General features: G+C 39.6%; 1 protein-coding gene across 1 annotated transcript in view; it reads left to right on the top strand.

The window, feature by feature from the left end:
- The window catches only part of XRCC5 (X-ray repair complementing defective repair in Chinese hamster cells 5 (double-strand-break rejoining)), a 97,159-nt gene that overhangs the window by 52,594 nt on the left and 16,609 nt on the right, over positions 1 to 27,956 (top strand). The window contains exons 17-18 of the mRNA XM_011932303.1: positions 455 to 548; positions 2,343 to 2,412. Coding sequence (XP_011787693.1) covers positions 455 to 548; positions 2,343 to 2,412 — 164 coding nt within the window. The remainder of the gene's footprint in view (positions 1 to 454; positions 549 to 2,342; positions 2,413 to 27,956) is intronic.

The raw sequence follows: 27,956 nt of genomic DNA, 5'->3' as shown, positions 1-27,956 counted from the left end.
ATAAAGCTCTAACATACATGATGGAGAAAATGGGTTGTTAGACACAAAGGTCTTCTGTGTACATGGAAAGCTAATAGCTGTCAATTCTGAGACAGGAACTAGAAAATAATATCTGAAGAGTAAATGGTTTTCTTACTTAAATGTTAAATTTCCGTTATCTGTGCTTGCAGTTTCATCTTTTGCAAGGACCTTATGATGTGATTGCTTAGTTCTGATTCTCATACTGCTGTGAAACAAAGCCAGGGCTGCCTCAAGTTAGGCCCTTAGGAGTCCAGTGACTGGGAAAGGGAGGCAGCTTTCGTTTGTAAGAGGACTACATGTAGCTATTGTTTTTCTTTTCTTCTTTTTATTTATTTATTTATTTATTTGGTGCTTGGAAAATAAGTTTCACAATAGCAATCTGGTTTTGTATTGTTTGTTCTGTTTTAAGAGAATTTTGTTTTTCCTTTTCTAGCCATGAAGATGGACCTACCGCTAAAAAATTAAAGACTGAGCAAGGGGGAGCCCACTTCAGTGTCTCCAGTCTGGCTGAAGGCAGTGTCACCTCTGTAAGCAAAGCTTTTCAAATGTGCTTCCCCCTTTGCAGGAAGGTTGGGGCTTGAGGAAGAGTGCATCAGTTTTTGTTAGTCTGTTCTTATCACTTTCAAATAAGATCATGATCACTTCCTCTGGTCCTTGCTCTATAGAAGCCATAAAGACCCATTCCATACTTCTTTAAGTAATTATTATGAATTGCCTACAGAATTATCTATATGACATAAGGTATATAGAGCTCTTTATAATCTATAGAACATGGAACATCTCAGTGTTGAGATTTTGATGTTGGCATTATTTTGCAGCTTTTCAGCTAGTCAAAATGATAGGATAAGTGGGGGTTAGTGATACGAGCCTTAATCTTCAAGTATGTACAATTTAAGTTAGTGTAACTTTCCTATTTTCTAACATGCAACTTTAGGATTCACAAGTTTAGGATTTCCCCAAGAAAGTATCCTTTGATACATGAGATTTTTATTTAATGAGAAATTTTTTGGAACTTGAAAATACTACCTTATTTTATTTACTTATTTATTTTTATATCTTGCTCAGCCAGGAGGAAGAATATTTTATTTAATTTTAGAAATAGATTGTCACTGTCACTCCAAGCTGGAGTACAGTAGTGTGATTTCAGCTCACTGCAGCCTTGAACTCCTGGGCTCAAGTGATCCTCCTGCCTCAGCCTCTTGTGTAGCTAGGACTAAGGGCACATGCCATCACACCCAGCTATTTTTCATAGAGGTGGGTCTCAGTATGTTACTCTTGGGCTCAAGCAATCCGCCCGCTTCAGTCTTCCGAAGCACTGGGATTATAGGCATGAGTCACCACACCCAGCCAAATAGTGCCTTCTTTTAAGCAGTATTAGTGTGAATCAACAGATCTTAAAAATTGGCCAATAACTTTTTAACAAAATATACTAGGAAGGATAGTCAGGGAATAAAGGGCATGCCTTTATTTTCACCTCAAACAGAAACTCAGAAAAATTGAATGTGTGAAAATAATTTAGGTTTCATTTAGATGTTTTATGTATAATAGTAAAGGAAAATGTCATGATCTTGTTCTGAGAGCTTTTCTGCTTCCTATACCCTAGCAAACTGGAAGCTTTAGTATATTTTGGAACCCCATTGTTTTCTTTCTTATGAGCTGAGGGGTTCTTCGGCCCTGTGAGGGGTTGGGGCCAGCAGATGAAAAACAGAGGTATAATCAGAAAGTTCCATATAATATGGCAGGGTTTTGTCTTTCAGACTTCCTCACCCAGCACCGCAGTACATCTTTGTACATAATCTGCTTTTACTTTCTGAGGACGTGTTCAACCTGGATATGCTTGTATATTCTACCAAAACTTCAGTGCCAAAGGGTCAGCAGCAGTCCCACTAATGGGCACTTCGGTGAATCAGGCATTAAGCTGTATTTCTCATGTTATCTTAGTGGGGCAAGTATATTCGAAACCGACCCCACACTACAGAATCCTCCACTTTCTAATTGGTTGGGTGACAGGATATACAGTCAGTCTGTGCTACGCAAAGCCTTCCAGCTGGGCTGGCTGGTGGCTTGAGCTGTAATACTTTTCCGACCCCTCTGGAAAGAAATCAGCTTGCATAAAGCAAGGTGAGTGAAAGCACAGAGGGCAGCTCTTGGACCACTGAAATCTGCCGGCCCTGGAAATGAAAATGAATAGAAAAAGCCTTCTCTTTGTCTTTGGTTTTGTTTTATAAGAGCACACTTACTACATTAAGCCATCCTGTATTGCCTGGGGTACTACTAAAAAGAAATAACCTGTAGGTTTATCATCTGTTGGTATATTCTAGGTTGGAAGTGTGAATCCTGCTGAAAACTTCCATGTTCTAGTGAAACAAAAGAAGGCCAGCTTTGAGGAAGGTGAGTGGTTGGCTTTGCCTTTAGGAGAAGCTGTTTAGTTAAACCAACTGATTTAAAGTCTAGATTAAGAACTCTAGCCTTTTGTTGTAACACTTTAGCATTTTTCTTTACTGGCAGATCTTTGTGGTTGTCCCTTGTTAGGGAGCTCACTGAGGCAACATTATGAGCACGTGAAAGTGAACTCAGCACAGATTTTCCCAAAAAGGAGCTAACTTGTAGGTCTCTGTACTAAAAAACTTGGGGCTAACACCTTGGCGCTTATAGCTCCACGTCATTGAAGTTTTTTAGGATTTTGTGGTGAGCTATAAATAAAACACTTTTATCTCACATCTTCCTATTTTATGTTCTTTCTCTTTTTTTTTTCTTTTTTTCTTTTTTTTTTTTGAGACAGAGTTTCTCTCTTGTTGCCCAGGCTGGAGTGCGATGGCGCAATCTCAGCTCACCGCAACCTCTGCCTCCCGGGTTCAAGCAATTCTCCTACCTCAGCCTCCCGAGTAGCTGGGATTACAGGCGTGTGCCACCATGCCCGGCTAATTTTGTTTAGACGGGGTTTCTTCATGTTGGTCAGGCTGGTCTTGAACTCCCAACCTCAGGTGATCCGTCTGCCTCATCCTCCCAAAGTGCTGGGATAACAGGTGTGAACCACCGTGCCCAGCCACATCTTCCTATATTTGGAGACACATAATTCTTGTTCCAGTCCTGAGAGTTTGTGGCCCTTTTATAGTAGACCCAGAAAGACCTTGATGCTGCCCCTAAGTTTAATCCTTCTCAAAATGACTACATGGTCACTTTTCCTTATCAGATAGTACCTAGAATCTCATTTAGGCTGTGGTTCTAACATAAAAATAGCTTTCAGGGATGCACAGAGGGCCTGGGACTAACATTCATTCACTTGATTGCATTCAAGTTTCTGTTCATTTACCCTTTAAATGATGGCAACTGGCAGTTGTTAATCCTGCAGCTTTATGTATAAACTATTATATTCATTATTGCTGGTCCAAATCTGGCCTGTCTGCGAGCTGACTTCTATGTATGTGAGTGTTTATGTTTGTTCATGTGTGTATAGAACTTTCTCTTCCAACATCCTGCCAGGGGCAGGGGAATGACTTTTTTTTTTAGTGACAGGGTCTCGCTCTGTGTCACCCAGGCTGGAGTGCAGTGGCAGGATCATAGCTCACTGTAATGTTGGACCTCTGGGCTCAAGTAATCCTTCCTCCTCACCTCCTGAGTAGCCAGGACTAAAGGCGCATGTCACCATGCCTGGCTAATTTTTAAATTTGTTTTTGTAGAGATGGGGTCTCACTATGTTGCCCAGGCTGGTTTAGAACTCCTAGCCTCAAGTGATCCTCCCACCTCAGCCTCCCAAAGCTCTGAGATTACATGTGTAAGTCACCATGCCTGGCCAAAAATTACTTCTTTTTCTTTTTCTTTTTTTGGGGGAGACAGAGTCTTGCTCTGTTGCTCAGACTGGAGTGTAGTGGTGAGATCTCAGCTCACTGCAGCCTTCACCCTGAGTTCAAGCAATTCTCATGCCTCAGCCTCCCGAGTAGCTGGAACTACAGGTGCATACCACTATGCCTGGCTAATTTTTGTATTTTTAGCAGAGATGGGGTTTCGTTACGTTGGCCAGGCTGGTCAAACTCTTGACCTCAACTGATCCGCCAACCTTGGCCTCCCAAAGTGCTGGAATTACAGGCATGAGCCACCGTGCCCGGCCCAAAAATGAGAGTTAAATGCCTAGAAGCACTACTGCCTGCAGTAGGTCTAATGTACCTTACTACTTAGAGTCTAGGAATCCTGGCAAGATCCCCAGATCTACTGTGCTGTTGCCCAGAGGCAAGCATGAGCAGCTGAGCCTCAGAGAGAGCTTACAGTCTACCAGGCTAAATCCTGTCAGCAGGAATGCCAAAGGCCAAACCCGTGAGAATCTCCAGAGGAAGAACAGCTTCGTTATCATAGTAATCTGCAGTCTCTTAAGTGGGGTGTATATGTTTTCGGTTTTGAGATGGAAGAAGAGCTTTTTGTCCTGCTAAAAGTTGCCATATAGGAGAAAAACTTTGAGTTTTAGCACAAAACAAAACCTCATGTAAACAGAAGGAAATCTAAAGTTCTAAGTGACAATTTTCTAGTACTGGTGAAAACAGTACTTCAGAATTTCTGTCTTTAATGTATTGAAGTGATCAAGAGACTTTCACAGTATTATACCTGTTGTCTGTTCAGCTGTATATTGTTACAGGGTGTTTGGAAAGGGCCAGAGATGCTGCTGTGACAAGTCAGTGAACTCTTGTTTATCAAGATTATCGTATTTTTGAAGGAAAATTGAGACTTTCCTGTCTTTCAGTTGTATGTCGTCAAATTACCTCAGCCAAAGTCCAAGGTCCCCCGTTTGGAAGTGATTGGACTCTGTGGTTGGTGTAGGTATGGTCTTTTCAGGGACTGACTCTAGCTGTCATCACCATTATATGGCAGCCACTAGCGGTTTCATATTTACTATGTTCAAGGCATTGTGCTAGCACTTTATTATGTTATTTTAATTACCCTGCACTAGCAGTTCTGCAAAATCTTGTGAAGAAATGAAGAAAATGTTAGAGCTTTAACAGCTTTTGCCAGAATTTTTTGAGAGGATTGCTTTACTTGGGAAAATAACTTTGATAAGTGTTTAGGGTAGAGAATGAGTCTCCATCCCCAAACTTCTTTGGCCAGTCCATAGGCTTCAGAGGAAAGGGAAGTTCCTCAGCATCATATAAGTAACTGGAGCTAGTTGAGGAGAGGAGGGACTTAGAAGAAGAGGAAAGAGGCAGGGAGACAATGTGGGTGAATTTACGCACAGTCACGGCCTCCTCGATACGTTTCAAACTCATGACCACAAATTACTCTGTCAGTAAAACTCTGGAAATGCCAGGTTTAAGTGCTGTATTTGGGGAAACTGGCAGTTTGCATTGTTTCATGCAGAGCAGAGAAAGCGCCTGAGCACACACGAGGCCAGAGTCTGAAAAGACTAGGAGAGTCAGTTCCTGAGAATCTACTCACATCTTAGGAAAATATGTCTTACCCCTGGCCACGGGATTGGGGACTCACAGCAGTCTTGTGAAAATAGCAAGGGCAAGTGGACCCTAGATAGCATGTAAGTTACAATTAGTAACAGTATCAGTTATCTCCATTTTACTGATGGATAAACTGTAAAACTGGAGAGGATGCATTTTTCCAAAGATCACAGGAATTCAAACACATGTCTCTTTCAAATACTGGATTTTTTACTTAGCCATACTGTTTATTTTGATTCCTAATGCCTTCCTTTCCTGCGCTTTTTAAACAACATTTTAAGGTCATGTATCTGAAACCTTGTGCCTACTGATAGTACTTTTGATGAATAGACTGTCCTTTTATATTGAATGTGACTTTGAGACCCAGCATGTTGCTAGTATTTCGACAAAAGATGTCCCTCTGACTTCCGTCTAAGACTTGGTAAATCAGAGCCCTCTAGTGTTGTCACAAAACCAGACTCTCCACAGAGCTGTTGGAAAATGGGACTGCTTCTTAGCAACTAGTTCTCCTCGTGGTTCTAACTTGGCTTCCCTTTTATCCCTTTTGCCATTCTTGGTGCCAGCTCCAGAAATTCTGCCTCTTTGTTAATGTCCTGTTCTTTGTTTTGGGCATCTTGTTTGTTTGTTCTTCCCCTAGGGCATCTTTTTACTAAGGCCCTTTATAAGCAGAGACTCACTTCTCTTGTAAGCCCAAAGAGTTCTCCCTCCCTCGTAGTGATCTTCTTTTAGAGAGATTTCTGTCCAGAGTGGGGAGACAGGAATCCCTTGCCCTTTTCTCCAGTAAATTTATTTTTTAAAATTCAGGTGTCAAAAGGGTGATCAGCGATAGATGGTTGGTAAGATTATTTGACCCTTAGGTAGAACTTGGCTGTTTTACCTATCATTATAAATTAAAATATGGACATAGTTACTTTTCGCAGGCCTAATAGTAGCATAGTCAAACTGAGAGTCTTGTGATTCTCTCCCCGACATCAGCAGTCGGCATTTTTCTATAGTAGGCAGCTGCACGTTTTCTTAACTTCTGATTTTCAGTGTGAGGGATGTATCTTGTTCTAAGCTTACTGGCACAGAGGAGAGAACCAATGCCCTGAACCCCAGGAAGCATGTTCTTTCTGGCTGCCCTTTTCCCAGCCCCTTTCCTCCATTCTCCCTACCTATCACTACAGTGTTAGAATAGAAAACAATTTTTTTTCTCTTTTCCTTTTTTGTGAGAGGGTCTCACTCTGTCGGCCAGACTGGAGTGCAGTAGCATGATCACGGCTCACTGCAGCCTCAACCTCCTGGGCTCAAGTGATTCTGCCACCTCAGCCCCCCGACCAAGTACCTGGAGCTGCAGGTGCATACTACCACACCAGGCTAATTTTTGTAGTTTTTGTAGAGTTGAGGTTTCGCCATGTTACCCAGACTGGTTCTGAACTCATGAGCTCAAGCGATCCACCTGCCTTGGTCTCCCAAAGTGCTGGGATTACAGGTGTGAGCCACCAAGCCCAGCTCAGAAAAAATTTTGACCACAGCTGTATATATAATAATCATCTATCAGTTGTGAAAGTAGGGTTGTTTCCCTACATACGCTATTCATGAGCACATCATGCCATCATCTGGGATTTGTTATCTGTAGTTGTGGGTTTCACAGAGTCTCCAGGGGCTCTTTACATTTTTATCCACTTGTTTGGACATCTTCCACCCAGCTAATCAACAGAGCTGCTAAGGAGGAATGCCATGATTTTCAACTCCTTGCCCTTTCCCAACTTAGGAAGAATGCTAAAATAAAATAATGAAATGTCATAAGATAGACAGCAGGTTCGAGAAGGAAAAGCCACATTACTTCTTTCCTCCAGACAATTCCTGTGCGATTATGTCTGAATTTATAAATTCCCACTGAGTATGGGAGATAATGTAAAATAGCTTCAATGTTCTTGGTGTGTCAAAAACAGGTTTTTTGAGGACCTTAAGAGCCAGAAAGGATAGATATATGGGGACAGATAAAAGGATGGAATGTAACTTAACTTTATAATGAGATGATTCTCTCTTTCAGGGACCTTGTTTTTGCCACTGAGATTGTAGGTTCTGTATTAGGCTTGCGTGTAGTGACAGGGTGGCAGAGCTCCATGTTACCAAATGGAATTCACACGAGCATAACTGGTTTAAAAAATAGTCTGTCAAGAGAAGACCTAAGTAGAAATAGTACAGGCCCCAAACAGCCTTAACATTTGACTTAGGTACAAGAGAGCAGTAATATGTACTTGTCCATTTGATTAGAAGGTGATCACTTCATTTTTTTTTCCCTTTCACTTTATTTGGATTACATCTCATCCTAGAGTCTTTTTGCCCTTTTTCTTCAACCTTCTTTAATCTCACTTATCAGAAACATCCTTTCATTTTTAAAAGATATTTCCTAAAATTCACTTTTCCAAGCAATTTCAGCACTAGATAGAATATGGTACAATTAGTAATAATATATTCATCAAAGCCAAATAGTTTTCAGTGTTGTTTTTGTGTGGTGTAGCACTATGCCTTTGCATAGCTGTTTACTTACATACGTTATGTGATTTTCTGCCAGGAGTCAAGCCCTAAATAATGAACCCTAGAGAGTTGTGATCTAGCAGAAATCTCTCTCGTGTTGGTGTGGTTTTGTGGGGGGGTGATTTTTTTTTTTTAATTGATCCTGATTTATGTAATCTTGGGTATGAATTGTATAATCAACTATACTCTGCCCAGATAGATAAGAAGACAAAAATATGGTGTTTTTCTACACAGCGCTGGTAAATTTAAGAAAAATAAGCTATTTCAAATACCTTGAGCATCTTAAAAGGAAAGATACTAAAATACATACAGTCACTAAAATTTTAAACATCTTTAGCCCTATACAAGTTTTTTTCCTTAAAGAATTTGATATACTTTTTTTAGGCCTGTCTCCAAAGAGCATTGATACCATCTAGTCATGAGAAATTCATGATTTAGGATTCTAGAGGTTTAGTCTGTACTTTGTATTTTTATTAAATATCTCACTTGTTTTTCACTGGTTTTCTTCTTGACTCATTTTAAGTTGTTCAACCTCAGAACTTGATGATCCAGGGTTATTTTATGCCTCATTTATCAAGACAAGTGGTCTCATTGTAACACAAAAATCAGTCTGGAATTGTAGAGAATACTTGCTGAAAGGGTGTGTTATCTGACATAGTAATTATGCACCATTGGCCTTTAAAGTGTTGTTCATCTTCCATGTGGGCGGCCTGAGGCCCAGAGTAGTTAGGATGACTTTTAACGGATAATTGCAAATATGTGGAAGATTCTGGATCAAATTCCAGAGAGCCAGTTCTCGGCCTCTGTGGCTTAAACCTTTTTACTGGTTGTGTATATTTCATTGGATGGCACAGCACCACCCTGAAGTTTACATCTTAATATAATGAAACTCGGCAGCCAAATAATTAAATGGAATCATTGAAATAAAGATGAAAAGAAAAAATAAACACATGACATAGAAACTAAAGACCATTATACACACATAATAATTTTAAGTATTTTCATTTTTCAGCGACTCTTCCTAAAAGGCTTTCATCTGTTCTTACCCAGCTTTTAAAATCCTTTTAAGTTTCTGTCAATCTGTATCAGAATATCCCTAATTACAGGATATAGCTCTTGTAAAATGTAGCCTGGCTATCCATTAAGAAAGAGAAATGTCTGGTACCATAAAAATGAAAGCATGTTTGCTGTAGTTACATTCTGTTACTGAAAAAAATCACAAGATCTATAAATTTAGAAAAAGAGAGCTTTATTTCTTATAAAGGGTTACAGCTTGCAAGGTGGAAATAGCAAGGCCAAGTGGACCCTAGATCACATGTAAGTTACAGTAAGTATTAATACCCCCATTTTACTGATGGATAAACTAAAATTGGAGGTGACAGTTTTCCCCAAAGACCACATAGGAATTCAAACACTTGTCTCTTTCAAATACTGGATTTTTTACTTAGCCATACTGTTTCTTTTAATTCCTAATGCCTTCTTTTCCTACACTTGTTGAAATAACATTATAGGGTCATGTATCTGAAACCTTGTGCCTATTGATAGGACTTTTGATGAAAGACTGGGAAAGGCTAGTCCTAGTCTATTCAAAGGCTGGGAAACATGGCTTCCAGCCAAAGCCCAGAGACAGGCACTATGAAGGAGGGTTTGGAAGATTGTGTCTAAACTGCCAAAAAGAAGGGTATAATGAGATGCACCTGGCTGGGCACAGTGGCTCACACCTGTAATCCCAGCACTTTGGGAGACTGATGGGGGCGGATCACAAGGTCAAGAGATTGAGACTATCCTGGCCAACATGGTGAAATGCCGTCTCTACCAAAAAAAAAAAAAAAAAAAATTAGCTGGGCATGGTGGCGTGCACCTGTAGCCCGGGAGGCAGAGGTTGCAGTGAGCCGTGAGCATCCAGCTTGCTGTTAGAGTTCACCCTTGCAGTAAGTGCTAATGAGTATGATTTGTGAGGCAGAGAGCAGTTCAAGTACTTATTCATGGCAATCTGGTTCTTTCTTCCCACCTTCTATAGATTCTGCAGTTCTTTCTGTGGTAGATCATTGTCATATAGGGTATTGCACTTGGTTCTCTTTGAATTGGGCTGTCTTCAAGATTGCTCCATAAGCCCAGCTGGTTGAAAAAGGAAACTGATTTCAGATTGTGCTGATGTGCAGACTGTTTTAATCAATGACTTCAGGTGGTCTTTGGGGAAAATTGTCTCCTCCAATTTTAGTGGCAAACAACAGAAGCTCTTAACCAATTAAAATATTTAGGAAAGGATGTTAGGCTTTTGTTAAAATAGTCACTAATCAACTGAAATGTGTTAAGAGGAGCCAAGACACAGCTAAGAGTTCCACTTAAATGTAATAAAAGTGTTTGGGTCCTCCCCTTTCAAATTGCATGCCCAAGGCAAAAAATATGCTGACACACAAAGAAGTGGCAAGTGTAATTTGGTGCAGTTAGCCTGTCAGATCCATGCGTGTCTACATAAAACCTAGAAAAATGTCATGCTTGCTTCTTTGGCCAGAAAAGGGAAGGGAGTTTAATTCCTTTATAGAACAGTTTCAGCAGGGCTGAAGAATATTACCAGCTTAGATGTTTTTGGAAATTGGAGAAAATTTAACTTGTTTTTAGAGGTTCCTTATGGACAGTTGGAGAAAAAATCTTCAGTTAATAGTTATAATTAAAGGTCCGTTTTCATTTTCCTGTGTCAGATTAAACTACTGAAATCTGTAGTTATCTGTTCATGTCTCTTAGTGGTAATGAGGCTCAGCCATAACACTCAGGATAATTACTGTATTTCATTGGTAGCCATTGAAGTCAGAGGAGCCATTGCTCATATAAGAACTACTTTTTTAAAATTCCCTTGCTCTTGGAATCCGATAATGTTTTCTTGGGGCATTGAGAGTAACTTATGCTAAGTTTTCATACTTATTCTGTGATAGAAACATCTAGTTTCTCTCTTCTATGATAAATCTCTACAAGTCTCTTAAATTGCACTTACTCTACTTTTTAAAATAGCTTTATTGAAGTAAAATTTTCTACATAAAATATACAGGTAGGTATAATTTGATGATCTTTTGTAAATTATAGAATTGTAAAATTATCACCATAGTTCAAAGAACATTTCCCTCACACCCAGAAATCCCTGGGACCTTTTCATAGTCAGTTTGGGTCGGGAGTGCACACAGGTGGGGGGAGGTTGCAAGGTGATGCCGCACTACATGATTTGTTCTGATAATCTTGAGTTATTGCCCCATCTGTTGAATGGGCTAGCGCTGTCTTGGGCGTGTCCAGTTAGTTTCAAATTAGCTGCAGTCGCCTGGTGGTGGAACATTCTACGGATACCTGGATTGTCTCTGGAACGTCTAAGCAAACAGAATTAGACAAGCTAGCAATGCAAGGGAGTATCTGGTGGAAGGGAGGAGAGTAAAGGTTGTTACTTCGTAACTAAAAAGTTAATACAAAGAGCCTAAGAAGGAAAAGTTTAAGAAAAAAGGACTAAAAAATAGAGTACTTAGATACACTCCAAGTTTGTTCTTTTCTAAAAATGTTTTAACTACTCTATGTCATTTGCATTTCCCATGTAAACTTTAGCATCAGCTTTTCTTTTCTTTTCTTTTTTTTTTGAGACAAAGTCTCACTCTGTCACCCAGGCTGGAGTGCAGTGGTATGATCCTGCCTCGCTGTAGCCTCCGCCTCCCGGGTTCAAGTGATTCTCGTGCCTCAGCCTCCTGAGTAGCTGGGATTACAAGCATGAGCCACTACGCCTGGCTAATTTTTGTATTTTTTTAGTAGAGACGGAATTTCGCCATGTTGACCAGGCTGGTCGAGCTCTGACCTGAGGTGATCCACCTGCCTTGGCCTCCAAGTTTTGGGATTACAGGCGTGAGCTGCCGTGCCCAGCCCAGCTTTTCAATTTATATGAAAAAGCCCACTGGTATTTTGATAGGGATTTTATTGAGTCTATAGAAGAATTAAGGGAAAATTGCCATTTTAATAATACTGAGTTATCCATGAACATGGAATAGGTATTCATTGATTTAGATCTTTTTCTCCATAATGTTTTATAGTTTTTAGTGTACAAGCCGTACACCTCTTTTATTAAATTTATTGCCAAGTATTCTTTTTGGTAATGTTGTAAATGGAATTGTTTTTTAATTTCATTTTTGGATTTGTTGCTGGTATATAGAAATGAAATTATTTGTTTGTTTATTGACCTTATAGCTTGCAACCTTATTAAACTTATTAGTTCTTGTGGTTTTTTAAAATATACTTCTTAGGATTCTCTACATACAGGATCATGTCTGCAAATAAAGAAGGCTTTACTTCTTTTTTAACTTCTATGTTTTTCTTTTCTTTTCTTTTTAATTATTGTGCTGGGTGGAACTTCTGGCACAGTGTTGAATAGAAATAAGCGTGAACATCCTTGCTCTGTTCCTGATCTTAAGGAAAAAACTGTGTCTTTCACTGTTAGTATAATGTTAGTTGTAAGTTTTACCCAGATTTCCTTTGTGAGCTTGGGAAAGTTTCCTTCTATTTCTAATTGGTTGAAAGTTTTTATTATGAGTAGATGTTGGGTTTTGTTAGGTGCATTTTCAGCCTCTGTTAAGATGACTGTGATTTTTATTCTTCTGCTAATATATTAATTGACTTACAGTTGCTAAATCAACCTTGCTTTCCAAGTGTAAAATCCAGTCACTCTAAAAAATCCTTTTTGTATATACTGAATTCATTTAGCTAATGCTGCAGTTTGAATAATGTCCCCCAAAGTCAATGTGTTGGAAAGTTAATCCCCATTCTAACGGTGCTGAGAGGTGGGACCTTTAAGAAGTGATTACATCGTGGAGGCGTCATTCTCATGGAAGGATTCAGGCCCTTATCACCAGAGTGGGTTAGTTGTAAAAAGGATGAGTTCGGCCTCATTTCTTCTCTGTCTCTGGCTTGCTTCTACCTTCTGATGTGGGGTGACCTCCTCCAGCTGCTGGTGCCATGCTCTTAGACTTCCCAGCCACCAGAACTGTGAGCTAAATAAATATCTGTTCTTTATAAATTACCCAGTCTTGGGTATTCTGTTACAGCAGCACAAAATAGACTAAGACAGCTTATATTTTGTTGGGATATTGTTTGTAGTTTTCTTGTTTTGTGTGATGTCTTTGTCTGGCTTTGGTGACAGGAAAATACTGGGCTCATAATGAGTTAGGAAGTTTCCTTCTCTTCAAGATTTCTATTATTTATTCTTTACATATTTCATATAATTTACCAGTGAAGGCATCTGAGTTCTTTGTGGGGAGCTTTTGTTTTGTTTTGTTTTTTGAATTTTGAGATTGTTTCATTTGAAGGTCACCTCTTGATGCTCTTAAATTCACAAATATGCTAATTTAAATACCAAATCCTGTGTATCTGAAACACACATTGCAAACATACAAATATCTCTTCTCTTCACATGTCAGTGCCCATTCATGTCATGGTTTGGAAATGGGGACAGTAGATTCCCCTTAAGCTGCAAGTCAGCATATGTTTCTTTATAATTAACTTTAGCAAAATTTATACAAAATAGTAATTAACAATAATCTACTTGTTAATTCAAAAGAAAATACCTTCAAAACTGCATTTTATTAAAGTTTCTGTACTAAAATAAAGAAAAACTACACAAATACTGAAAAGTTTAAAATTCCTTAATTTTTTTATTCCTGGTATCACTACCACAATTTACAGGGCGATATACTTGACGTAATGAAGAAGAAACAAAAAACTACAACAGATAAAAGAACTCCGGAATGTACATCTAATTGACACTATATTGCATTCATTAATAGCTATACTTTTGCAAACTGACTATGACAGTCCTGCACAAGAAGAGATTTCTGTTTAAGCTGCAATGACTTTTCTGACTATGGATCATCATTCCTTCTGCGGCAGATTTTTATAGTTCCTCTAATGCATTTGGGATGACTATCTCAAATAACCTGCAACTTTTCTGACAACTCCTTGTTCTTTCTCCTGCTAAGAAATGTAGCCCCTCTCTGCTGTTTTTGGAACCTTCTGCTACCATATCCATCACGTCTACCGCCAGATCCATAACCACCACAACAGGAACTACCCGAGCTTCTTCCACCAAAACTGTACCCTTTAATGGGTTCATAATTTGATGGTTTTTGTCTACTAAAATTTCCAGAATCATTGTAGTTCCCACCACCACAATAGTTGCCACTGCCAGAATTTTCTCCTTCATTGTAACCATCATATCCTTTACCACTATCACCATACCCGCCATCGTGGTTTTCATATCTTGGTCCACAGTCTGCATAGCCTCCACTACTGCTGTAGGCAGGCCTACCACCGTTGTTGCCACCATCACCTCCACATCCATTATATCCACTATTATATCCTCCATAACCACCTCTGCTGCCACCACCTCTACCTCCACCAGCAGAGCCTCCTCTTCCACCAAAGTTTCCACCACAGCCAAAATTACTTGCACCACTTCCAGAGTTTCCTCCGCAACCCATAAAGTTGTCAGATCCACCTCCATCACCTCTGTGATCCGGCAGACTGCATCTCTTGTTTAGAAAGGATCCTTTTCACTTTACAGTTGTGCTTGTTAATAGTGTGGTGTTTCCAAACAGTTGTATCAATTGTATCATGATCATCAAAAGTTAAAAGTGTACATTCTTTTTCCACTCTGCCTGTCATCCATAACTTGTATAGTTTCAGTCTTGCTATAGTTTTCAGAGTAGTTTCTCAAACTGTATCTCCTTTAATACTACCAACAAAAATTTTCTTCACTGTCAGATGGGCACTGGGCTTTACAGAATCCTCTTTAGAAACAACTGTCTTTGGTTCCACTCCACACCCATCAACCTTGTGTGGTCAAGCACACATTGCTGTATCTACCTCTTCAACACAAGAGTAAGCCACAAAACCAAAGCCCCTGGAATGTTTGCTTGGGGTTCTCTCATTACCACACAATCTGTGAGCGTGCCGCCTTTCTCAAAATGTTCTCTTAACCCATCTGTAGTTTTAAAACTCAGACCACCGATAAACAATTTTCTCAACCGCGCTGGGTTCCTTTGGATCATGGCTTCCCTCCTCTTGGTGGCAGCAGCAGTGACAATGGCCGAAGCCAGCCTAGGGGCGACCGGGTAGTGGTTTTACCTGCATTTTAAGACTAGACTTGCCTCCTCCAACTCAAGTTCAGTATGGAACTGTGAGGAAGAGGTTGTGGGAAGCTTTTTATTACTAATTCAATTTTTTTTTTCTTTTTTTGGATACGGGGTCTCACTCTGTTGCCCAGGCTGGAGTGCAGTGGCATGATCTTGGCTCACTGCAACCTCCGTTTCCCAGGTTCAAGCCATTCTCCTGCCTCAGCCTCCCAAGCAGCTGGGATGACAGGCACCTGCCACCACACCCAGCAAATTTTTGTATTTTTAGTGGAGACGAGATTTCACCATGTTGGCTAGGCTAGTCTCGAACTCCTGACCTCAAGTGATCCACTTACCTTGGCCTCCCAAAGTGCTGGGATTACAGGCATGAGCCGCTGCTCCAGGCCCAATTTTTCAACTAATAAATCTGGTCAGTTTTAAAATTTCTTCTTGAATCAGTTTTAGTAATATGTCTTTATAAGAATTTTTCCTTTCGCCTAATTTGTTAGTATAACATTGATTATTATTCCCTTAAAATAATATTTTTGAGATCTATTCTTTATTTCTGATTTGGGGATTTTGTATCTTCTTGGTCAGTCTAGGTAAAGGCTTATGGATTTTATCTTTTTAAGATCCCAGCTTTTAATTGGTTTTATTGATTTCTCCGTTCTCATTTAATTAATTTCTGCTCTGATCTTTATTATTCCATTCCTTTTTCTTAGTTTGGCTGTAGTTCGCTTTTCTTTTTCTTATTTCTTAAGGTGGAGGGAAGCTTAGATTATTGATTTGAAACCTCTTTTCTAATATAGGCATTTAAAGCTATACATTTCCTGCTAAGCAGTTTTCTAGTTGCACACCATAAATTGCGATGTGTTATGTTTTTGTTTTCATTCAGGTTAAATATATTCTGATGTCTTTCATGATTGTTTCTTTGACTCTTAGGTTATTTAAATGTGTTCTTAAATTCCAAATATTGAAAATTTCCCAGTTTCTTCCTGTTGTTGATGTTTAATTCTATTGTGATTGGAAATCATACTTTGAGTGGCTTCAGTCCTTCTGAATTTATTCAGACTTGTTCTTATGTGGTCTCACATATAGTCTGTTCTGACAGTTGTTCCCTGTGGCCTTAAAAAGTATGTGTATTCTCCTGTTACTCGGTGAAGTGTGCTGGAAATGTCAGGGCAATTTGGTTGATAGTTTGTTCAAATCTGTCTTTTGATTCTCTAATTGTTTTCTGTGATGTTTTGAGTATTGTAAGTTATTCACCTTGAGACCTTGTGTGCTAGTGAGACCTTTATGATTTTTGTCTCACCTAGCTAAACCAGCTTAGGTCATGAGATCCTAGTGAATTTTTACAGGGTAACACTAAAGAAAACATTGTCAGTACAGGTAATAGAGTATATTTTAAATACAGGTCTTCAGGTATTGGCGTTTTAAGAAAAATAAACTTAGCTATCTGTGCTGCAAGTTTGTGTGTGTTTCTGAATCCTTTGCTTCAAGGAAAAATTAATTTATATTAGTAGAGGATAAGTTTACTTAGTACTGGAAAAATTGTGTAGATTTTAGGAACTTGTTGGAGCAGAAAAGTGATTAGTTGTGAGAAATGAAAATCAATTTTAGTGGCAACAGGTATATCAAGTACATCAAGTCTTAGATCGATGTTTATAGATTTTGAAAATTTATAGGTTCGGCCGGGCGCGGTGGCTCAAGCCTGTAATCCCAGCACTTTGGGAGGCCGAGACGGGTGGATCACGAGGTCAGGAGATCGAGACCATCCTGGCTAACACTGTGAAACCCCGTCTCTACTAAAAAATACAAAAAACTAGCCGGGCGAGGTGGTGGGCGCCTGTAATCCCAGCTACTCGGGAGGCTGAGGCAGGAGAATGGCGTAAACCCGGGAGGCGGAGCTTGCAGTGAGCTGAGATCCGGCCACTGCACTCCAGCCTGGGCGATAGAGCGAGACTCCGTCTCAAAAAAAAAAAAGAAAAGAAAAGAAAATTTATAGGTTCATTATTCCTTTCATTTGTTCTTTTGTCCCATTTTTGTCAAGCATGTATTTATTTTGACTCCTTTATTGTCTCATGGACTGAGAAGAAAATATAACTAAGGTTGGATTATTCCCACAATTTGCCCTGTGTCTGATTATTCTTAGGTGGATTGTAATGAAGCCAGCAAGATGTATACATAGGAATTTTAAATGTATGGGATTGTAAGGAGGGTAGAAGCCACAAACCGAAGATAAGATATGCCTGCAGACCTGCTTCAAATTTCCTGAGGACAGTAGATGAAATTATTTCTAAGGGCCTTTTTTACCACTGCTCTTTAAGTATATGAGTAATAAATGAAAAGAACAAAGTATTTGGTTCAGAAAGAATAAAACAAAAAGAATAAAACAAAAAAAGAAAGAAAAGCATCAGTGAAATAGAAGTATCCTAAGTGTCACCCCATGAAAATTGTCTTCTTGTTGAGAGCTCACTAGAAATAGAAACAATTGTTTATTGTCTCCTTGTATGACAATCTCTTAACTGTTTCGAGATGATTTACTTGCTCCTTAGGCTTGTCATTAAGAATAAGTACATGCTTTTATGAGGGAAAAGGCAAATAGTAATATAATAGCATATAAAGTTAAAAAGTAAAGTTAAAAAGTGGACATCTTCTTTATTGTCTCCCTCCCTTTGAAACTCTGCCCATACCCACATTCTCTCTCTTCATAGGAATAACCCTCTTCATCCCTACTAATGCCCTGTATTGTGATCAAGACGGTTGATTGTTTTGGGGTATAATAAATTGGGGATATAGTCAGAGACAGTACATTTTGGGAGGACTCTCCATTCCCGGTGGCATCAAGCAGCTTGAGCTAAGAAAAGAAAAAGGTGTACACCAAGATGAGATGAGGCATACTTAGTAAGCAACAATAAAAAGCCAAGATGTCTTCATGCATATAATCATGATAATGTTGGATGTGATATCTCCTCCCTGTGCATCTGCATATATCTCTTACATAGCCTGTTACTCTTTCTGCATTTCCCCCTTCAGTAGAGCTTTATTGTAACTATTTCCATCTCTGTAAAATTAAGGGTGGGGAGGGGATAAAAGAGAGTGCTAGACTGTCTACTCCCCTAAGGGGCAGCCAGTACTAAATACACAGCCTACGGGTTTAAATTGAACAAACAACAAAAAGACATGTTCATTCCTTAGGCTTTTAGAGGAGTAAACCTGTGAGGCCTACACCATTTGTTCATCCCTTCAACAGTTATTTGTTGAATGCCTACTGTGTGCCAGGCATACCAAGATACAGACAGTAAACAAATAAGAAAATATATGTCAAATGGTGATAAGCGCTTGTGTTAGTGTCCTAGTGCTGCAGTAATGGAGTACCACAAACTGAGTGCCTTAAAGCAGTAGAAGTTTATCCTTGCAGTTCTGGAGACTAAAGTCCAAAATCACAGGACTGCTTCCTTCTGAGAGGTGTGAGGGAGAATCTGTTCAGTGCTCTCTCGTAGCCTTTGGTGACAGGTGGCAATTCTTGCATCCCTTGGCTTGTAGGTACATTACTCTTATCTCTGCTTCTCTCTTAACAGGGAGTTCTTGTATGTCTGTATCCAAATTTGCCTCTTATAAGGAAAGGATTAGGGCCTTTCCTAGTGACCTTATCTTAATTTGATCACACATCTGCAAGGACCCTCTTTCCAAATAAGGTCACGTGAGGTTTTGGAAAGGACAGGAATGTGGGGGCGGGGTGGGGATACTGTTCAACCCGTGACAGCACTATAGAGAAAAGTTAAAGCAGGATAGTGGAATAGGGAATGCTGGGTTGAAATGGGCTTATAATTTTATGTAGAGGATCAGGGAAGTCCTCACTGTTGAACTGAGAATTGAGGATAGTGAGAGAGAGAACCTAGTGGATATCTGTGGGGAGAGCTTTGCAGACAGAGGGAGCAGCATGTTCTTGAAAAGCTCAAGATGAAGGTGCTTGGCTAGAAGCATCAGGGAGGCCTGTGTGGCTGGAGCAAAGAAAGTAGGAGCTGAGATCAGAGAGCTGGCTGGGGTACATAATCACATAAGGCCTCCTAGACCTTTTGCTTTTCTCTGTGTGAAATACGAAACCACTGAAGAGTTTGAAGTAGCGGATGATCTGATTTTATATTTCTACCATGTTGAGGAAAAGGTCAAGGTTAAGGTAGGCAGATGAGTTAGAAGGCTTTGACGTTAATCCACGCGACAGGAGGTAATAAGAAGAGATCCGATTTTTTACCTGTTTTGATGGTAGAATTGTCAAGTTTTGCTGATCATTTGAATGTAGAGTGTGTGAGAGAGAAAGAGGTTAAAAATAGCTTCCAAGATTTTTAGTCTCAGCAACTGGACGAATTGCCATTTGCAGAGAAGGGGAAGATGGTCACACAGGTCTGGACTTCAGGAAAAAGGTCTGAGTTGTATGTATAAATCATGGAGAAGGCGCCATAGAGACTATAAGACATGAGACTGGAAGAAATCCTTGAGTAGTGGAGAGGCATGGGATCTAGGGCACAGGGGGAAGGGGTAACTTAGATAACACACAGTTCAGCAAAGGCAATAGGACGAAAGGCAGGATATATGGGTGCAAATGCGGGTAGGTGACTCCTTTGAAGAAGAATTCGTGGAGGGACCGGGTACAGTGGTTCACGCCTGTAATCCCAGCACTTTGGCATACCAAGGCGGGTGGATCACTTGAAGCCAAGAATTCAAGACCAGCCTAGCCAACATGGCAAAACCCCATCTCTACTAAAAATACAAAAATTAGCCAGGCATGATGGCGTGGGCCTGTAGTCCCAGCTACTCGGGAGGCTGAGGCACAAGAATTGCTTAAACCTGGAAGGTGGGAGGTTGCGGTGAGCTGACATCATGCCAGTGCACTCCAGCCTAGGCAACAGAGCAAGACTCTGTCTTAAAAATAATTCCTGGAGGAGGTTGGCATAACCTGGTCCATTATGGTACAGGTGGATAGGAGAGGGCCTAAAGAAGGGCATTCTAAGGAAGGCAACCACCTAAGCGATGGCGTGTCCTGATGTGCTATTAATGGGACTTTCCAGAAATAAGCAGTGTTGTTGCTGTTGTTTTGCCCCTTGAGTATCTTTTTGTGTGTGTGTGTGTGTGTGTGCCGGAGTTTCACTCTCGTTGCCCAGACTGGAGTGCAATGGCGTGATCTCGGCGCACCGCAACCTCCACCTCCCAGGTTCAAACAATCCTCCTGCCTCGGCCTTTCTGAGTAACTGGGATTACGGGCATGCACCACCACACCCGGCTAATTTTGTATTTTTAGTAGAGACAGGGTTTCTTTGTGTTGGTCAGGCTGGTCTCGAACTCTCGACCTCAGATCATCTGCCCGCCTCGGCCTCCCAAAGTGCTGGGATTACAGGCATCAGCCACCATGGCTGGCCTTGAGTTTAATGAGCATTTCTGACAACTTTGTATCCATTTCTCTTCTGCTTTCTAATTGTCTTCTAATTTACTTCTCAGGTCTGTCTCTTCCTTTCCATCCTATCACTACCCTAATTCAGGCTTTCATAATTTTGTCATTGGACAGTCCCAGCATCCTTCATTAATAACCTTCAAAGTTCTCCTTCATTCCTGCCCATATGTTTGTACAGATTTAACTTCTTATAGCACAGATTTTATTCTGCGTCAACCATTATTAATTACTCCCATTCAGTCCCCCATTCAAGACTTGCCACAATCTGGTCCCATTCTGCCTCTCCTGACCCATTCTTATACAGATTCCCTCTATGAACCTTGTATTCAAACCATATTCCTACTAATGCCCTTGCAGCATCGGCTTTCTAAAGCTGATTAACTGTTTATTAAAAATGACCGTTCTTGTATTTACCCCCAAATCCTACTCTAAAGAGATATCTGTGATTTGAGAACCAGTATATCTTTGGATCCCAATGCCGTGTTGTATTTTTATTGTAGTATGATTCATTATCTTAGATACTGCTGGTGCTCTACCATCAGTGAGACAAAATGACCTTCATCTGGCTTTTTTGTTTTCCATTGCCGACTTTAATAAAACAGTGCTTGGGAGTAATAATGATTTGAATTTTTGAATTGTAGCAGATTTACTTCTCTGGTTCTTTGGATCAGTTCCTAAGTCTTAGCCCCATCAAAGAAGAAGTAGAGAATCTAATATGTCTGTATTTTGACCTCTAGAATATTGTAACACTTCCTTCATACAATCAGAAAGGATAGAGGGGGGAAAATGGAAAGAAAGAAGAATCTGAGAGGTCCCTAAGGAAAGATACCATATAAACACAAGACATTATTTATCAGTTTTTAGAAGGAGTTTTCAGATAGAATACTGTCTTTCTAAAATTTCTGGTACCTAGTATTTCCTTTCAAAAAAGACTGAAATTCTTGAGGCATCCTAGAAGACTTGTGTGCTGCCTCCCCATTGTCCAACTTCCCCAAAAGCACATTCAACAATGGCTGCCTGTTTCTCTCCTTGGTGAGGAGTCTGACTCATCACTCACTCTGTCTCTTCAACTGATACTTGTGTTTCAGTTCCGTTCAATTACCAACTTTTAATTGGATCCCATTGCCAGATTGGTTTTGCGTTCCTGTTTCCTCTTGGCTGCACTGTTACTATGACTACTTGGTGTCTTCTGCTTACTTCCTATATTAGTTTGATGACATTTACTCAGGTATGAAGCTAGATAGATACTATAAATTTGCTAGAGTACCTATCACTATTATCTTGCATTTTTCCTTTCCCCTACTGCTCATTTGGAATGGAATCAAGCATGGTGATAAGGTTCTTAATTCTTCTCTATCAATTCTAGTAAGCATTGCCGAGTTTTAGAATTCTAGGACCTTGGAAAATTGTGGAGACCCTCTTTCTCTGCCTTCCCTAGCCTTCACTCCCCACCACAACACATTCCTTCAGGCATGTGACATATATATTTCCTAAAAAGCTGAAAGATATTTCCTCATTTAATGAGAAAGTCTTCCTTTAGTTTCTTTCTTATGTTAGCATAATGTCTCAATATTCTGCTTTAAGTGCACTGCTTTGTAGAATTGGGGAAAATTAGTTACACTAGGCAGTGCATGTTCTTTGGTCTTTAGTTAACTGTTGTATGCCCTGTAAATATTAATTGATGACCTTCAGGATTTGTGGGATATGTTTAGTGTTTTTTTAATGGTTAAACTGAATATTTTTAATAAAAAATTACAAGACCGTAGAATGCCACAGAACCGTTCCACTTACCAGGAAACTTAAAATTTGCCAGCTGACCTGGTAACAGATCTGGTCATAACCCAGGCTATTTAAAATGAGAACTATTACTCATTCACAATAAAAATGTTATATCATAATGCTGTCTTACATAAAATGAGCTTACAGCCAGTGGGCTAACTGGATATCATTTTTCTAGTTTCTCATTAGCTCCCACTACCATATTTATTATACAGAGTGAGCTAAGGCCAAGAGACCTTCCATATCATTCTTCCTGTGGCTACAAAGTAGGATTCACAGCTAGCTCAAATAAAAACAGAAATAAAAGGAGAGAGATCTCATAGTCTGCAGGAATGGATTCTGACAATAAAGACCTTGCATTTACTCTGTTCCTTGTGCCTGGGGTTTTAATTTAACACATCAATGAAGAGGCAGCATTTAAAAAGGGGGGAATACACCCAGCCGGACTTTTATTACTGCAATTTGTAAGAAATTACTGCACTTAATGAGAAAATCGTTAAGCATGAAAAAATGGGCTCTGACTGAACTTATGGAACTTAAATGGTGAGGTTTTAATTGAGTTTTTTAGTTATTGGTAAGAATAGTAATAATAATTTAAAAATACAGGACTGCATCTGTGTGTTGAGGTGGTCAGCACTTTGCATACCTTAGTCCAATTTCCTGTGCCACTGGTCACGCATAATATTATGTCTGTGGTGTTTTCTCTGTCATATCTACTGATTTTTCTGTTCTGAAGGGGGACAGGGAACTTCTTTTTTGTTAGATTGAGGAAGTATGGGGCAAAGAGCTTACAGAATAGTTTCTAGAAGGTGGAAGAAGGGCAGGCTAAGGCAAAGAGCAGAGCTATGTCTGCTTCTTAGTCCAGCTGCTTAAAAAAGATGACAGATTTCAATGTCATTTTCAGGTTACTCAAGCTTATGCTTTTTTCCTAGTTCTCTTTTGTTGCCATCCAGTGATTTATTTTTCCTTAATAAGAATATTTCATTAAAGACCATACAACTAAAAAACAAAGAATACGAAGAGCAAAGAGCACTCTTCAGTCCGAACTCTTTAGAAGTGGAAGCAGAAAGAAGGGTGTTTAAGAAATAAGTCAGCATTTTGTGTCTGTGTGTGTGTGATTTAGAGAAAAAATATTTAAGATACCTTCTTTTTGTACTTAAAATTTCAGAAGTACATTTGATTTCTGAGAGGACCAGAATGCCATGGGAAATGCTCAGTTGCATCCAGTACCTCTTGTTTATTGTCATGGTCCACACAGTTGCATATCACAACCATGTTAGACCCAAAGGAAAGGAAATGTATGTAGCTCTAAAGATGTTTCAAGTAGAAGTGAAAACAATTTTTTTTTACGTAATTTGTTTTTTACAGAAATACAGCTTTTTAAAAAAATTAAAATGGCTGAGAAAAGCTTTAAATATGCTTTTGAACTTCTTCAGTAACTTTTAATTGAATTTCATTGTATCCTACCTTGCTAGAAAGAAAGAAACCTGCAAATTTTAGCTTCCCTTATAATTTAAATGATGCCTTGCTAATTTCTGTGTTTTTGAAATGGAGTCTCACTCTGTGGCCCAGGCTGGAGTACAGTGGTGAGATCTTGGCCCACTGCAACCTCTGCCTCCCAGGCTTAGATGATTCCCCTGCCTCAGCCTCCTGAGTAGCTGGGATTACAGGCATGCGCCACCACACCCAGCTAATTTTTGTATTTTTAGTAGAGACAGAGTTTCACCATATTGGCCAGGCTGGTCTTGAACTCCTGACCTCAGGTGATCCACCCGACTTGGCCTCCCAAAGTGCTGGGATTACAGGCGTGAGCCACTGGGCCCAGCCTGATCCCTTGCATTTCTGTCTCCTGGAAATATCCAGTTCATAAAACGGGCCATCCTCTTGTGAGTTCATAACACACTGTGCCCTTAGATCCCCTCCTCCCCCTCCCTTCTTTTGTATGCCCTGCATCTGAGGGAGATGTGGGCAGAGCTGGCTCCTGTAGGTTGCATTTTCCAGGCTCCCGTGTCTAAAGACTTCGTACTGGGTTCAGCATGAGAGATACTGGTGGGAAGTAGGGAGGGAGAAACCAGGGTATCTCTTCCTCCCTTTCTGTGTTGGGTAGCATCTTTGATCCTCAGAGCTCTATTTATACCCTTTCTTTTCTATTTCCTGTGTACCAAGGGATGCTAAGGGTTTCTTGCTGTTACCAGTCCCTGGGTTTACAGCACCATTTTCAGTTGGCTTTAACACACTTCCTAACCTGAGAAACAATTGCCTGTCTTAAATGTCCTGTGTTAAATATTTGGAATGATTTATATTGTTTGTGTTGGACCCTGACTGATGTACATACTGCCTCTACCCACAGTGGCCAATTTATATCTGATAGTAAAGAGGCATAAAGAAAGCCTGTTTTTGATATGTTTCTTAAATTGCCTGTGTTAAAACAGGCTTTCTTTCTTATCAGGCAAATATCTTGTATAAGTTTCTGGCTTAAACAATGATTATAATTTACATGTGGATTTAATTTATGGTAGACTGGACTGCTTGCTTGGAGTTTTATTTGCTGATGGGCGTTACTCCTTTTTATTCTCTTAATAATGAATTACCTGTCCTTATACTTATTTTGATTTAAGTGCTTGATTTTTATTGTCACTTTTAATTTTGTGTTATAAAGATGCGATTGTCATTGGCTATATAAATTTGTTTTTTTCTTTCCTTTCTTCTTTTTTTTGAGATGGAATCTCACTCTGTTGCCCATGTTGGAGTGCAGTGGCATGATCTCGGCTCACTGCAACCTCCGCCTCCTGGGTTCAAGCGGTTTCCAGCTAATTTTTGTATTTTTAGTAGAGACAGGGTTTCACGATGTTGGCCAGGCTGGTCTTGAACTTCTGATCTCAAGTGATCCATCCTCCTTGGCCTCCCAAAGTGCTAGGGTTACAGACTTGAGCCATCGCGACCAGCCATAAATTTGTTCTTAACATTTAAAAGTTATTTAACTGCTGACATTTGCAAAATGTACAGCATTTCAATAAGTAACATTTACATGAGGCATTGAGAAAGTGAGAAGAATTAAATTGGGAAATATCCTAAATGATGGCTGAGTTCAGCCAAATTGTTTGAGGTGTCTTCACAGTCTTTTATATATAATCTGTGACAGATGAGGGAACCTACTGCTTTTTGAGCTCTGTCAGATGGAGGAGAAAATCCCACAATAAATGACTTCCTTTCACTTTGCTGGAAGCATCTTTGCAAAGAACAGAGGTAGTGAGTAAATGTAAAGTCAGAGGCAGGCATGCACATGGCCCTGGGTGTTTTGACCTTGGTGACTGCAATGAGAAGGGAGGTGTAGTCCATTTTATGGGACTTTGGGTGGTGGAGAATGTTTTCAGTAGAGAAGAAGAATGTGTATTTCAGATTAAACAAGAAAACTTTGCCATTTTCCTCTTCTGTAACATTTCTAAATCTGGATAACATTTTGAATATGATACTAAAGTATTGAGATTAATTTTGGTTATCAACATCTGTACTCGTGAGATACTGGGTTAGTATATGATGCCCATATCTAAAACCTCAAAATCCAAAACAGACATTTGAAGTAATCCTGGAAATAAATAACAGCCATTTGCCTGACTTAGTATCCTAAGATGGATGGCCCTGCCAATGGCCATTTTTTATTTTAGCTACTAATGAGTATTATTGAGTCACTGACTAATTTTGAAGAACATTTTGGTGAATTATAATTGGGGCTGTGATTTACTGAATTTGAAGACTGATAAGCTGTTCCTTAGCCCTGTAATTGATGTAGAGCAGAGAAAAGCATCCTGATGATCAGCGTTTCCTTTATGTGGGGCAGGCGAGTCAAAAGCGTAATCCAGCCAGAGTAGAATATTATTTTTGTTAGCCATTTCTGCATTTTACTTTTAATAAAAATGGCAGGGAAATGTGAACTGCCACAAAACTTTGGAAGGGAAGTCTCTTGTCTACACCCCTTTTGATACTCAGTATATTCAAACATTATCCATCACAGCTATTCCCTGGTGTTAAATGGTTCGTCATAGTCAGTGATCCACAGAAGTAGTCTGGGTAGCGGGACAGAATTTAGAATCATGGACCAGACTTACAAGCCATGTAACTGAGTATTCCTAGAAGGCCAAAATCTGGTTCTTTGTTTTCACTGGGTTTATTGGAAGTTTGGATATGTTTATCCATCTGTGTTTCTGAACCCTCTGGAGGAAGGAGCAGAACAGTCTAACGTGTAAATAAGAAAAATTAAATCCAAATAGGCCCACAGATACATTAGGACTTCATTTTTTACAAAGAAACTGGGTATTGAGACTCCTGCTACTGCCTTTTACAAAGAAGTTACAGCAGACTGGACTACCTTGTTTACTGTATCATTGCAAATGGATTGTTGGCTTGGGTATTTGCTTTATTTTTGTTTCTTTTGAATATTTTTCTCTGTAAGATAGTGTGTGTGTACGTGCGTGTGTGTGTGTGTGTGTTCTATCATAGTTCAGGATAAAATGAGTCAGGAAGCTGGTTGTTTGTTTTGTTTTTTTGTTTTGCTTTGGTTTTTTGCAAAGCAGTTTAGTACCTGTGTAGTCACTTCATGGGCTCCAAGCTCTTAGGATTCCCTATGTTTTTACCCTTAATTACCTATGCTCTTTATATTCTTTTCCTTGTAGTCTTTTTGCGATAGTTTGGACACAGCAGACAACTCTTTCTCTCTCTCTCTCTCTCTGACTAATTCTTCTTAGCCGCCTTCTTCAGCTCCCTTTCCACTATCCAACCACTAAAATTTCTTATTTCTTCTACACTTTCTAAGGAGCCAAGCTCTACCCCCTACCTCAGGACTCTCACATATACTCTGTCTTCTTGGAACTCCCTTTCCTCCAGCCATTTTCTATCTAGTCCTCACTCTTTTTTCTTCCCCTATTTCTGTCCATGTATGAGGCCATTTGCTTTTCTCCACACACACCTTGTGTTTTCTTCTTCATACTTAGGCTGATTCTGCTTCCTGCTGTGTAATTGCCAGATTCTGTTTTTCATTGCCTAACTAAAAAGCCATATTGATTTGTGAAACTTTCTGTAATCACCAAAGATTTTTTAAAAATTCAAACCAATTAATATAATTCCTGAAAACTCATAGCTCTCTTCACATTATTTCCCAGTGTTAATTTTATGTTAATGCATTATATCCCCTATTCAACTGCAAACTCCTCAAAGGCAAGGGCCTTATCTTCAGCTTAATTCTGTCTCCCACAGAACATAACATAGTAGTCATACAATAAGTATATACTATCAAACAAAGTGAAACGTTTACATTATAGCTTCCTAAGATTTACTATTCTCATTTCAAAAGAAACGGAGAATTTAGAGTCTCTGGGATTATTGTCCTTGGCCTGTAAAGGTTTTTATTTGTGCCCAGATATGTAACTTCGAGTGAACTTTCTATCACATGGTCTGGGAAAGTACACCACTTTCTGTTATCGAACATTTCTGTTATTTTGCTTTTCAAGCTGAAAAGGGGAGATAACTTCTGTTTGCTTTGAGCTTTTGTTGATGGTTTTCTGCTCTGCCTACTAATCAGGGTTGTATTATTTACCTTGTTTAAAAAGATTCATCTGAACA

Source organism: Colobus angolensis, unplaced genomic scaffold (genome assembly GCF_000951035.1).
Source record: "Colobus angolensis palliatus isolate OR3802 unplaced genomic scaffold, Cang.pa_1.0 Scaffold95, whole genome shotgun sequence".
Taxonomy (NCBI): Eukaryota; Metazoa; Chordata; class Mammalia; order Primates; family Cercopithecidae; genus Colobus; species Colobus angolensis.
This window is presented reverse-complemented; position numbering and strand designations above follow the sequence as displayed.